Genomic DNA, 15274 nt, shown 5'->3' on the forward strand with positions numbered 1-15274 from the left:
TCTATAACACTGACATATGGGGAGTCGCGATGATACCAGTGAACCACGGCCAGTGTTACTGACATGTGGGGAATCTTGACTATAGCATTGACTTCTTTTGTCAGTTTGTTTGTTGTTTAACGCCGCACTCAGCAATATTCCAGCTATATGATTTGTATATAACCGAGTCTGAACCAGACAATCCAGTGATTAATTGACATCATCAGCATCAATTTATGTAACTGGGATACGAAGCATCAACCAAGTCAGCGATCCTGACCACTCGATTCCGTTCGTCGCCTCGAACGACAAGCATGAGTTGCTGAAGGTCCATCCTAACCCGGTAACTCCACGGGACCAAATATTTTAAAGATCAATTCATAGGATAAGAGTTTTATGAAATAAAGAGATTTAAGCACACCGCATAGAACTTTCTTAGCTTGTATTGCTGCATGTTTAACATGACCAGACTATGATAATGACCAAGCAAATAATAATCCTAAATATTTATATGAGGGAACACATTCAAGTCGCTTGTCTGGATAGTACCATTTCTCAGTTTTGATGAATAACTACCCCTCATCAACCAAAATTTAAGTTTTATCTAAATTAACAGACTTGTGATATTTATCATAAAACGCTTCCAAAACATTTATACTGTTATGCAACCAAAATACTGCGTGAGCAATGAGGACATTATCATCAGCAAATAATAATATAAACAATTGTATGATATCATGATGTAACTGTATACTTGGTGGTGCCAATCCATTCATTAATATGGAAAATAAAAATGGGCTCATGACACAGCCTTGCCTAAGGTCTGATGGACAATCAAAGCATTCTGATAAATTATTGTAAACACGAACACAACCTTTCACACAATCTTACGCTACACATCTGGCCCGATTTTAGCCTAACATCACTCATTGTCAATCTTACATTCATGTATTAGAGAGAAGAAAATGTCTTGGACAAATTGACAAATAATTTCCAAATGTGTTCAGATAGATAGTGTTTGTGGTGTCTTACAACGGATATCCGATCGCGTATATATTATATAAAAACATCACAGCCGCTCTCAGAAATACTGACCCAATAACAGTTATATTTAGGAAGTGATCATCGTAAATCTTGAACATTTGGTTATTGCAGGACCGACAGTGTATAGTGTGCCAGCAACCTCAATGTCGAGGAACATTCCAAATAACGGAAAACAAAACACTATTTAATTATAAAGGCTTTAAACCGGACTTCAATGCAGTCTACCGAAACATCACGATTGTAATTACCACAGTGCTTCCGAGTGAAGCAGAAACCGTCAACGTTGCTACTTCCGCTGGAGAAGTACTGCAACTTACGGTAAGTAACATCTTTGTTGATCTTCCAAGTTTAGTGTGGTGTGGTCTGTTGGGGTGCAGTGCAGTGCAGTGCAGTGCAGTGCAGTGCAGTGTAGTGTAGTGTAGTGCAACTTACGGTAATTGATATCTTTGTTGATCTTCTAACTGTATAGTGTAATATAATGTAGTTGTACTGATATCGCAAGGGCTTCCTTGTTGACCTGTATGTAGTATTGCTGTCTGTAGGACTAAGTAAGTGACTTCCTTGTTGATCTGTATGTAGTAGTATTGATGTCTGTAGGACTAAGTAAGTGACTTCCTTGTTGATCTGTATGTAGTAGTATTGATGTATGTAGGACTAAGTAAGTGACATCCTTGTTGATCTGTATGTAGTAGTATTGATGTATGTAGGACTAAGTAAGTGACTACCTTGTTGATCTGTATGTAGTAGTATTGATGTATGTAGGACTAAGTAGGTGACTTCCTTGTTGATCTGTATGTAGTAGTATTGATGTATGTAGGACTAAGTAAGTGGCTTCCTTTTTGATCTGTATGTAGTAGTATTGATGTATGTAGGACTAAGTAGGTGACTTCCTTGTTGATCTGTATGTAGTAGTATTGATGTATGTAGGACTAAGTAAGTGACTACCTTGTTGATCTGTATGTAGTAGTATTGATGTATGTAGGACTAAGTAGGTGACTTCCTTGTTGATCTGTATGTAGTAGCATTGATGTATGTAGGACTAAGTAAGTGGCTTCCTTGTTGATCTGTATGTAGTAGTATTGATGTATGTAGGACTAAGTAAGTGGCTTCCTTGTTGATCTGTATGTAGTATTGATGTATGTAGGACTAAGTAAGTGGCTTCCTTGTTGATCTGTATGTAGTATTGATGTATGTAGGACTAAGTAAGTGGCTTCCTTGTTGATCTGTATGTAGTACTGATGTCTATAGGACTGAGTAAATGACTTCCTTATTGATCTGTATGTAGTATTGATGTATGTAGGACTAAGTAAGTGACATCCTTGTTGATCTGTATGTAGTAGTATTGATGTCTGTAGGACTAAGTAAGTGACTTCCTTGTTGATCTGTATGTAGTATTGATGTATGTAGGACTTAGTAAGTGAGTACCTTGTTGATCTGTATGTAGTACTGATGTCTATAGGACTGAGTAAATGACTTCCTTATTGATCTGTATATAGTAGTATTGATGTATGTAGGACTAAGTAAGTGACTACCTTGTTGATCTGTATGTAGTTGTATTGATGTATGTAGGACTAAGTAAGTGACTTCCTTGTTGATCTGTATGTAGTTGTATTGATGTATGTAGGACTAAGTAAGTGACTTCCTCGTTCATCTGTATGTAGTATTGATGTCTGTAGGACTAAGTAAGTGACTTCCTTGTTGATCTGTATGTAGTATTGATGTATGTAGGACTTAGTAAGTGAGTACCTTGTTGATCTGTATGTAGTACTGATGTCTATAGGACTGAGTAAATGACTTCCTTATTGATCTGTATGTAGTAGTATTGATGTATGTAGGACTAAGTAAATGACTACCTTGTTGATCTGTATGTAGTTGTGTTGATGTATGTAGGACTAAGTAAGTGACATCCTTGTTAATCTGTATGTAGTAGTATTGCTGTATGTAGGACTAAGTAAGTGACTTCCTTGTTAATCTGTATGTAGTTGTATTGATGTATGTAGGACTAAGTAAGGGACTACCTTGTTGATCTGTATGTAGTATTGATGTCTGTAGGACAAAGTAAGTGACTTCCTTGTTGATTTGTATGTAGTATTGATGTATGTAGGACTAAGTAAGTGACTTCCTTGTTGATCTGTATGTAGTATTGATGTATGTAGGACTAAGTAAGTGACTACCTTGTTGATCTGTATGTAGTATTGATGTATGTAGGACTAAGTAAGTGACTTCCTTGTTGATCTGTATGTAGTATTGATGTCTGTAGGACAAAGTAAGTGACTTCCTTGTTGATCTGTATGTAGTATTGATGTCTGTAGGACAAAGTAAGTGACTTCCTCGTTGATCTGTATGTAGTAGTATTGATGTATGTAGGACTAAGTAAGTGACTACCTTGTTGATCTGTATGTAGTAGTATTGATGTATGTAGGACTAAGTAGGTGACTTCCTTGTTGATCTGTATGTAGTAGTATTGATGTATGTAGGACTAAGTAAGTGGCTTCCTTTTTGATCTGTATGTAGTAGTATTGATGTATGTAGGACTAAGTAGGTGACTTCCTTGTTGATCTGTATGTAGTAGTATTGATGTATGTAGGACTAAGTAAGTGACTACCTTGTTGATCTGTATGTAGTAGTATTGATGTATGTAGGACTAAGTAGGTGACTTCCTTGTTGATCTGTATGTAGTAGCATTGATGTATGTAGGACTAAGTAAGTGGCTTCCTTGTTGATCTGTATGTAGTAGTATTGATGTATGTAGGACTAAGTAAGTGACTTCCTTGTTGATCTGTATGTAGTATTGATGTATGTAGGACTAAGTAAGTGGCTTCCTTGTTGATCTGTATGTAGTAGTATTGATGTATGTAGGACTAAGTAAGTGGCTTCCTTGTTGATCTGTATGTAGTATTGATGTATGTAGGACTAAGTAAGTGGCTTCCTTGTTGATCTGTATGTAGTACTGATGTCTATAGGACTGAGTAAATGACTTCCTTATTGATCTGTATGTAGTATTGATGTATGTAGGACTAAGTAAGTGACATCCTTGTTGATCTGTATGTAGTAGTATTGATGTCTGTAGGACTAAGTAAGTGACTTCCTTGTTGATCTGTATGTAGTATTGATGTATGTAGGACTTAGTAAGTGAGTACCTTGTTGATCTGTATGTAGTACTGATGTCTATAGGACTGAGTAAATGACTTCCTTATTGATCTGTATGTAGTAGTATTGATGTATGTAGGACTAAGTAAGTGACTACCTTGTTGATCTGTATGTAGTTGTATTGATGTATGTAGGACTAAGTAAGTGACTTCCTTGTTGATCTGTATGTAGTTGTATTGATGTATGTAGGACTAAGTAAGTGACTTCCTCGTTGATCTGTATGTAGTATTGATGTCTGTAGGACTAAGTAAGTGACTTCCTTGTTGATCTGTATGTAGTATTGATGTATGTAGGACTTAGTAAGTGAGTACCTTGTTGATCTGTATGTAGTACTGATGTCTATAGGACTGAGTAAATGACTTCCTTATTGATCTGTATGTAGTAGTATTGATGTATGTAGGACTAAGTAAGTGACTACCTTGTCTATCTGTATGTAGTAGTATTGATGTATGTAGGACTAAGTAAATGACTACCTTGTTGATCTGTATGTAGTTGTGTTGATGTATGTAGGACTAAGTAAGTGACATCCTTGTTAATCTGTATGTAGTAGTATTGCTGTATGTAGGACTAAGTAAGTGACTTCCTTGTTAATCTGTATGTAGTTGTATTGATGTATGTAGGACTAAGTAAGGGACTACCTTGTTGATCTGTATGTAGTATTGATGTCTGTAGGACAAAGTAAGTGACTTCCTTGTTGATTTGTATGTAGTATTGATGTATGTAGGACTAAGTAAGTGACTTCCTTGTTGATCTGTATGTAGTATTGATGTCTGTAGGACAAAGTAAGTGACTTCCTTGTTGATTTGTATGTAGTATTGATGTATGTAGGACTAAGTAAGTGACTTCCTTGTTGATCTGTATGTAGTATTGATGTATGTAGGACTAAGTAAGTGACTACCTTGTTGATCTGTATGTAGTATTGGTGTATGTAGGACTAAGTAAGTGACTTCCTTGTTGATCTGTATGTAGCATTGATGTCTGTAGGACAAAGTAAGTGACTTCCTTGTTGATCTGTATGTAGTATTGATGTCTGTAGGACAAAGTAAGTGACTTCCTCGTTGATCTGTATGTAGTATTGATGTATGTAGGACTAAGTAAGTGACTACCTTGTTAATCACGTGTTATGTAGACTATGGGTTCACCTTTCAATATATTTTAGCCTTCTCACTATTACATTGTAGATAATTAACACTTCTTTATCAATTTGCTCTTACAGACCGGTGTTGATGGGAACCTCTCGTTAAGCAGCAACATGAGCGTTAGCAGTGATAGTTCCCCACCACGCCGTGTCGTCGTCCGAGACAGCAACGACTTCTTGCACCTCTTCACCATCAGCAGCAACACGGTGAGTGTTTTTCTCATTATATCTTTACAATGTATGAACCTTTACACACACACAAACATCAGAGCATCAGAACTCAGAACGATAATGTGTACTAACAATAGGCCATTAAACAGTTTTTTAACGATGTGGAAAACTGATGATATAAGCTACCAACGTGCTTAATGTGTATGTGCTTAATGAAGCGCACGTATAGTTCTTCTACAAACATCATTTTGGCACTTCAGCAAATATATAACATAAGTCTTACCAGTGAGATAATTATCAATAATCACAAAATGAATTTCTTACACAAATTTAGGCTATTCTGATTCTGAACTCTTGCATTTTTACATCATAAATGCGTGTTTTCCGAGGGCAGTCGGGTAGCCTAGTGGTTAAAGCGTACTGTCGTCACGCCGAAGACCATTGTTCGATTCCTGACATGGGTACAATGTGTGAAGCCCATTTCTGGATATTGCTGGAATATTGCTAAACACTGCGTAAAAACAACAACAACAACCCAACACTTACTTTATGACGTCATTAATATAGTCTCTTCCGAAAACAAAACAGTTTTGAAGTTTTTCTCGCTCAGGTATAACGTCATTGAAAGAAAAACATTTACATAAACAATAAAGTATATGGGTATCTGTTCAATAAAACTGTTATGCCTTGCAAAAAACACTTGTTTGGTATTTGTATGACTTTGCGAAAAAAGTTTTATTCATGTATTTTTGTGCGTGTTGCGATGTGCAGCGAAATGATCAAACTCGACAACAAACCTGATAAACAGGATATATCAGATGAGGGTCGATTTTGTATTTATAAGAATTGCCTTTCTAATTTTTTGCATGCTTCGAAGTATAACAGTTTCTAATTTTGTATGAAATGGTTCCGCTACGCTACGCAATATTATACAGTTTCTAACTGTTATACTTCGATGCATGCACAAAAATGAAAAGCAATTCTTGAATCAATCGTTTGACACTGACACAGGACTAAAGCATAGCATTACGCATCATCATGTCACTGCGTCAATGTTACACTGATCACCGCATTGCATCAATCATGTCTCTGCGTCAATGTTACATTAATCACCGCACTGCATCAGTCATGTCACTGCGTCAATGTTACATTAATCACAGCACTGCATCAGTCATGTCACTGCGTCAATGTTAAATTAATCACCACACTGCATCAATCATGTCACTGCGTCAATGTTACATTAATCACAGCACTTCTTCAATCATGTCACTGCGTCAATGTTACATTAATCACAGCACTTCTTCAATCATGTCACTGCGTCAATGTTACATTAATCACAGCACTGCATTAATCATGTCACTGCGTCAATGTTACATTAATCACAGGACTTCTTCAATCATGTCACTGCGTCAATGTTACATTAATCACAGCACTTCTTCAATCATGTCACTGCGTCAATGTTACATTAATCACAGCACTGCATCAATCATGTCACTGCGTCAATGTTACATTAATCACAGCACTTCTTCAATCATGTCACTGCGTCAATGTTACATTAATCATCGCACTGCATCAATCATGTCACTGCGTCAATGCTACATCAATCACCGCACTGCATCAATCATGTCACTGCGTCAATGTTACATCAATCACAGCACTGCATCAATCATGTCACTGCGTCAATGTTACATTAATCACCGCACGCGTCAATCATGTCACTGCGTCAATGTTACATTAATCATCGCACTGCATCAATCATGTCACTGCGTCAATGCTACATCAATCACCGCACTGCATCAATCATGTCGCTGCGTCAATGTTACATTAATCACAGCACTGCATCAATCATGTCACTGCGTCAATGTTACATTAATCACAGCACTTCTTCAATCATGTCACTGCGTCAATGTTACATTAATCACAGCACTTCTTCAATCATGTCACTGCGTCAATGTTACATTAATCACAGCACTGCATTAATCATGTCACTGCGTCAATGTTACATTAATCACAGGACTTCTTCAATCATGTCACTGCGTCAATGTTACATTAATCACAGCACTTCTTCAATCATGTCACTGCGTCAATGTTACATTAATCACAGCACTGCATCAATCATGTCACTGCGTCAATGTTACATTAATCACAGCACTTCTTCAATCATGTCACTGCGTCAATGTTACATTAATCATGGCACTGCATCAATCATGTCACTGCGTCAATGCTACATCAATCACCGCACTGCATCAATCATGTCACTGCGTCAATGTTACATCAATCACAGCACTGCATCAATCATGTCACTGCGTCAATGTTACATTAATCACCGCACGCGTCAATCATGTCACTGCGTCAATGTTACATCAATCACAGCACTTCTTCAATCATGTCACTGCGTCAATGTTACATTAATCATCGCACTGCATCAATCATGTCACTGCGTCAATGTTACATCAATCACAGCACTGCATCAATCATGTCACTGCGTCAAAGTTACATTAATCACAGCACGCGTCAATCATGTCACTGCGTCAATGTTACATTAATCATCGCACTGCATCAATCATGTCACTGCGTCAATGCTACATCAATCACCGCACTGCATCAATCATGTCGCTGCGTCAATGTTACATTAATCACAGCACTGCATCAATCATGTCACTGCGTCAATGTTACATTAATCACAGCACTGCATCAATCATGCAATATGATATTGTGTCAGCCATACATCGAATCATAGTGACATTCTGAACCTCAAAGAAACGCAAATGTTAGTAATATGCCTGTGTCAATATATACAAAAATGAAGGTGATATTTAAAAATAAATGATGAATACAGGAATACAAAGATGTATGGACGATGGTAATGGACTTGGTGTGATATTACAGTCAGCAGAAAATATTGGCGGTGTATTGTTAACTTGCAAACAGCCAAGAAAGATGACAAGGGTGAGAAGTAACGTTTGAGATGACTTGATGTATAATGTGCAATGCCCCCACGATTGGTCAGTGGTCCGAATCACTGCTCTTGTAGCGGCTGACCCAGTTCGGCGTACACGTCTCCCCATCATGTCCAAGACGTGTTCTATTGAGAAAGGTTCTGTAATCATAGCTGACCATTGCATTCCGGTGATGTGTTTCTGCTGGAGGTAGTCAATTACGATAGGTGCACGGTAGGCACGAGCGTTATCGTGAGGCAAAACGTAGACCAGCAATGCGCGCAAACGGAACAAGTACTGGGGTCAGTATGCGTTAATGTGATCTTGCCCCTTATCTTTAGAGACTTATTTCTAAATCTGTCGTGTTACCTTACGTTGAAGTTCTCCTGATGTCCGTTAGTTGTGCCAGTTTGAAGCGTTCCGATAAGCCTTAGGTGTTCATCACGTTGTAGACGACGCAATCCGACTATGATAACAAGTACTACATGAAAAGCGTAGAGAGTTTACGTGTTACATTACTAATGGCTAAGGACGATCTGACGTCCTTTCACTGAAATGACAAATTCAAGAATGACCTACGTATACTCACGAACGCGGAGGAATCAAATGGTTCATGTACAACCTCTCGGGTGTGTTGGGGTGTTCGGTTAATCATGCTGTTGATAAAGTAAGGTCATAACATAGCGAAAGCGTGATTCTGGATGAAATGAATAGCGCCGGGATGCTTGGTACAGCCCAATCGAAAGCATCACTTCACACAATAATTGACTGAATGGTTCAACTTGGACTATTGGGTATACTATAGACATCACTATTTCAATCCTGCAATCAATCTTGTCGGTATACCAGTCATGGATAGGGGGCAAGGGTGGCACAGTCGTTTAAGGCGCCGCGATTCGCTGTGCAGAGTTGCGTCCCTTGGGTACGCCAGAAACCTATGACAGTGTGTTTGAATCCCGGTTCGCCCCGATTATGTTTGTCAGCACCATATACCCTTACTCGTGGGTTTCACCGAAGAGGTAAACGTCTGAGACCTGCATTTGCATCACTTCGGGCTTTACTCCCACATTAAGCTGACAGGCCGCGATATAATTGTAATACTGTTAAAAGCGGCGTTCAACCAAACTCACTCACTCACTCAGCATGGATAGACAACATGGAGATGAGGCAATCGGACGTCTGCAGCCTGCTGGCCAGAGTGGACACTTGCCAATGCCCTCAACGTCAAAGCAACAACAATTTATCTGTGAGAACATTTCAACATCACCAACCGTGCCAACCATCAGCAACTAAGTTTGCAAAGTGCGCCTTGAGATGTTTCGAACAATCTGCCAAACAAGTTCCAAACTGAAGCTAAAACAGCCCGGCATAGGCAGCTATCACAGTGATGATGTTGATACAGGCATTGCCAAGACTTTATGTCTGTGTAGACGTTTAGCGGTTGGGTCTTCTTCATTTTGGACCATGAAATCAACCATCTCGGACCATATCAGGAACTACCCCAACCACAACATCAATTGAGAAAGCATTCAAATGCTATCCAACCTCCTCCATGATTTCACTAAAAAACTGGAAGAAGCAGTACAGATTCGCCGCCGCAAGCCTTCCATCAGCAGAGATCAAGGCTATTTCATTCGATCCGCCTGCTATGAAATCATCAAACCATTCATCTTCCCACCAAAGTAATTTTATCCAGTTAATTTGGCTTCCAGTGTAACTGGCTTCGTCGTCGTGTGTTCTCTGACCATCATGTGGTTACAATGGTATTCTTCTGTGGTTATTAGTTAACCTACTCCTCTCTTGTATGATGATCGTTGTTACTGACACGTTATGGAGATCTACCTAGTACCTACAGATACATAAACGTACATATGGGTGGCAAAGAAGTTCCAGGCGCGAAAACACATCTTGGGATGACATGGCCAGAACATTTGGCGTCATTAGAAGAAATATAAAGAATTCCTTTATTTCAAAGGTTACATTTTTTTTATAATCTGTTTGCGTCAATCAGTTTTCTTGTGAAGAAAAAACAAACACAAAAAGATGGTTTTCCATTGCAATTGTATATAGGAAAAGTGACAAGGAACTGTGACCCATTTTCAGGGCATATATTTCATGATGTGAGAAACACTGTGGAGGGCATGTATTTGTTGTTATATGTATTTTTCAGGGCATATATTTGATGATGTGAGAAACACTGTTTAGGGCATATATTTGCTGTTACATGCATTTTCAGGGCATATGTTTGATGATGTGAGAAACAGTTTTGAGGGCATATATTTGCTGTTATATGTATTTTTCAGCGCATATATTTGACGATGTGAGTAACATTGTTCAGGGCACATATTTGCTATTATGTATTCAGGGCACATGTTTGCTGTTATATGTATTTTTCAGGGCACATCTTTACTGTCGTATACAAGAGTGTTCATGTCACATTATAACTTGTATGGAACACTAGTCAGGCACATGTTTGCTGTTCTATGTTACACTCTTCAGGAAACATATTTGCTGTTCTATGTAACACTGTTCAGGGCATATTTTTGCTGTTCCATGTAATTGTTCAGGGCACATATTTGCTGTTCTATGTAACTGTTCTGGGATTTTATTTGCTGTTCTATGTAACTGTTCAGGACACATATTTGCTGATCAATGTAACACTGTTCAGGGCATATATTTGCTGTTCTATATAAGATTGTTCAGGACACATATTTGCTGTTCTATGTAACTGTTCAGGGCACATATTTGCTGATCAATGTAACACTGTTCAGGGCACATATTTGCTGTCCTTAAACTGTTCCCGGCATATGAAATTCGCATTCGCATAGGGCTCTGTAAATATCCGTCTTTTGTAATGAGGGTGATGTTAGATTTTACTGACGTTTCCGCTGGATATACCACAACCAAGCAGTATAGTGCTGTTTGAAGCAAACATAGTCGCGTCTAGCTTCTCTGTAACACCATCCATCCACGTGTACTTCATGACAGGATCTAAATTGGCAAATACATGAAGCTGGTGAAATCTTAGGAATTAAATCCCCTGACAATAGGAATGAGTTAATTCATAGTGAGAACAGCGTTTCACCATTCTCAAAAGATATTTTTTTTTAAATGGAACCTGAAACTGTTCGACTCGGAAGGGATTTGTAAATAATTGTGTCCCTATATTTCCAGGTGAAGGAGGTAGACATCTGTGAAGGCAGACGCTGCCAGGAATGTAGACGTATCAGTCGTTGTAGTTGGTGCAAGAAGTGTGTGTTCAGTGAGGCATGCGGAGGAAGCACGTGTAAAGTCCAGGTACTCAGATGGAGCTCAGTACGACCTGCATGTATTAACATCGAACACATATTAATCCGCATACTAATAACTACACAATAAGTGTTACAATTCTGTAATGATAAGGTACATGTACCCCAGTCCGACTTCAGATATACACATTGTTTTATATATTATTAACATCGTGGACATGTAAAACCGCATATAAATAATTACACACTACATACAATCCCTTATTAAATGTCTACATTCCAGTCCCACTTCAGATTTACACTTTGTTTTATATATTATTAACATCGTGGAATGTAAAACCGCATATAAACAATTACACACAACGTACAATCCCTTATTACATGTGTACATTCCAGTCCCACTTCAGATTTACACATTGTTTTATATATTATTAACATCGTGGACATGTAAAACCGCATATAAATAATTACACACTACATACAATCCCTTATTAAATGTCTACATTCCAGTCCCACTTCAGATTTACACTTTGTTTTATATATTATTAACATCGTGGAATGTAAAACCGCATATAAACAATTACACACAACGTACAATCCCTTATTACATGTGTACATTCAAGTCCCACTTCAGATTTACACATTGTTTTATCAGAGCCGGAGATTAAATAGAACTCAAGCGTCACAATTCACTGCACAAAGTGAATACATTAAACTATGAATGGGTGACGACACTAACACATATAGGGGAACACTACCTGCCTTGAACAACGGACATGTAAACGCCAGCTAGTACCACACATATTTGTTTTACTACAGAACTGGTATCCAAAGAAAGGGCCTCGGGGAACAGTCATCACGTTTGAGGGATGTGGATTCAATGAGACAGACAATCAAGTAGCAGTAGCTGGGAGAAAATGTCAACTGAAGGGCACGAGGTAAATCAGCTTCAGTGGACTACATTATTACTCAGATGGAGATGCGTGCAAGATCAGTAACGATTAATTATCACAATCAACAGTCTCATCTGGCACAGTTTGCACCGATCCTGTATCTGAAAGCCAGCCTCAGTAAAAATTAATTATGTGGACCTTATTGTCACCAGGAACTACGTTGCCGTTTGTTTTGAACTCCCCATGGAACTGATACACCTGAGATGACACTGCAGGAACAACTCCCTTCAACACTGTATTATGACGTCAGTGACGTTCTCTGTAACCTAGAACTGACTCCTTGTGATTGAGTGAGTGAGTGAGTGAGTTGGGTTTAATGATGCTTTTAACAGTATTCCAGTTATATCGCGGCGTGTCAGCGTAATGTGGGCGGAAAGCCCGAAGTGATGCAGGTCTCAAACGTTTACCACTTCGGTGAAACCCACGAGCACGGGTATGGTGCTGACAAACCTAGAAACATAATCGGGGGTGAACCGGGACACAAACATAGGTTTCTGGCGTGCCCAGGGGCCGCAACTCTACACAGCGAATCGCGGCACCTTAGACAACTGGGCCCCCCTTGTGATTGAAGCCATGTGGGGTTAGTGTGGGGTTCGGAAGCATCGATGACTAAGTCATCTAAACTATGCTATTCGTGTCCGCGTTATCATTGCAGTTTGACCAGGAGACGGTGCACACTGGGGAAGAAGCCAGGACAAGAAAATCAAAATGTCAAGAAAGATGAGATGAAGGTTCAGTTTCCTGACTGCTCACTTGGCAATTTTACAATCACGCCAGACCCAGTCATTACAGATGTATTCCCGACAACATCCATACAGAGGTATGCGCTGTTTATACATATTTCATGTTTAACGACGCCACAGTATTTAGATAGACAATGTACTTGATATTTGAAATTAAGAATTCATTATTCCGTAATATGTAGTTACGTTGAAAAGGGATGCATCCAGTTTTTTAATTAGCGTTGGCAAAATTGGTAGTTATTTAATCAGTTTCATATGTACAGTCGCCCAGTATATTACACAGTCTGCGTAGAAATAGAACAACGGCATGGAACTCGGTTGTTGGTGATGTATAAGATACATCAGCAGCATCGATACTCGTGTATTCAGATATATATACTGACGGAACTGTGCTTGATACGAAGTGGTGTAAATTTGACCATAACTTGTGACTGGTGACAGAGAAGCACTCCCTGAAAGGATGTGGCCACCAGTTGCGTTGATACAGGCGAGGCAGCGGCGGTGCATTGAAGACACCAGATGATTGAATACAACCAGGGGAATGTTTTCCCAAATGTCAACCAAAGATTGGCCCTACTGAGCTAGCGTTCCCGGCCGGTTCTGGTCCAGACGTAGGCGTCGTTCCATCTAATCCCAGATATGTACTATGGCCTGGAGAAACAGCAATGTTATGTTATGTTATGAGAGAGAGATAGATTAGCTCAGGAAATGTAGATGAATCAGTGCAACGAAATAGTACATATTGATCTTGTGTCCCATGCGTGCTCAAATTTAATAAAATCCCCTATTTCACTTATCACTTATAGATCTTATCATATCAAAGTTGTTGGCTAGTTGTCAGCCATCTAAATATGTCTGATAATTTTTATACCGTTATCTCCAGGTTATCTGCATCTTTAACAGTTCTAGTGGGACGACAGGGTCCCGTAACCTCATTCGTCGGTTGTTGTGTGGAAGGTAATACATTATGTCAGTGTGGCAGCAAGTTCATTGGTTAATAACTAATGTATGACTTGCAGTGGAGGTCTGACGATCACAGTCGTGGGGGAGAACTTTGACGCTGTAGAACAGCCGCGGATTGAAGTAACTGTGTTTCACAGCACACACGGTGCGGTGAGTGAATCAACTTTCTACAAGTGTGTGTTTGTGTGTGGAGAGATTGGTTGGTTTGCACTCAGCAATATTCCAGCTATATGACGGCGGTCTGTAAATAATCGAGTCTGGACCAGACAATCCTGTGATTGATATCATGAGCATCGATCCACGCAATTGGGATCGATGACATGCATCAACCATGTCAGCGAGCCTGACCACCCGACCCTGTTAGTCGCCTCTTACGACAAGCATAGTCGCGTTTTACGGCAAGCATTGGTTGCTGAAGACCTATTCTACCCCGGATCTTCAAGGGTCGTGGAGAGAGGATGGATGTTGTCTATCATTGTGCCAGGCTGTCCGTGTGTAACACTGTGTATATTACATACCAGCATGTGTGTCTGTGTGTCACCTTCACTTCATATATATAGTTGCCGTACACGGTGTCATATTAAGTTATTACGCCTCGCCTGTGTGTGTGTGTGTGTGAGTGCACGCGCGCACGTGTGTGTGTGTGTGTGTGTGTGTGTGTGTGTGTGTGTGTGTGTGTGTGCGTGTGCGTGTGTGTGTGTGTTTGATGTGATATACATATGTTTGTCAATGTAACCATGTATTCATCTTTCACAGTGTATATACATATTATGTCAGTGTTTCCATCTGTGTCACTGTCTACATACGCATGGATGTCAGTGTGCTACCATGTATTCACCTTCATCTGCGTATATACATTTGTACGTTGTTGTCTAGCCATGTGTTCATCTATCACTGTGTATATATACATAAGCATGTCACACTCACCATGTGTTCATCTATCACA

The 15274-nt window shown here is 39.3% G+C and overlaps 1 protein-coding gene across 1 annotated transcript in view; it reads left to right on the forward strand.

Moving 5' to 3' along the window:
* Window positions 1-15274, forward strand: part of LOC124121093 — a 33224-nt gene that overhangs the window by 10519 nt on the left and 7431 nt on the right. Inside the window, exons 3-8 of the mRNA XM_048396755.1 lie at window positions 1135-1341; window positions 5390-5518; window positions 11596-11718; window positions 12489-12607; window positions 13278-13442; window positions 14385-14478. Coding sequence (XP_048252712.1) covers window positions 1135-1341; window positions 5390-5518; window positions 11596-11718; window positions 12489-12607; window positions 13278-13442; window positions 14385-14478 — 837 coding nt within the window. The remainder of the gene's footprint in view (window positions 1-1134; window positions 1342-5389; window positions 5519-11595; window positions 11719-12488; window positions 12608-13277; window positions 13443-14384; window positions 14479-15274) is intronic.

The sequence above is a fragment of the Haliotis rufescens genome, unplaced genomic scaffold, assembly GCF_023055435.1.
Source record: "Haliotis rufescens isolate VD_foot unplaced genomic scaffold, xgHalRufe1.0.p SCAF_16, whole genome shotgun sequence".
NCBI lineage: Eukaryota > Metazoa > Mollusca > Gastropoda > Lepetellida > Haliotidae > Haliotis > Haliotis rufescens.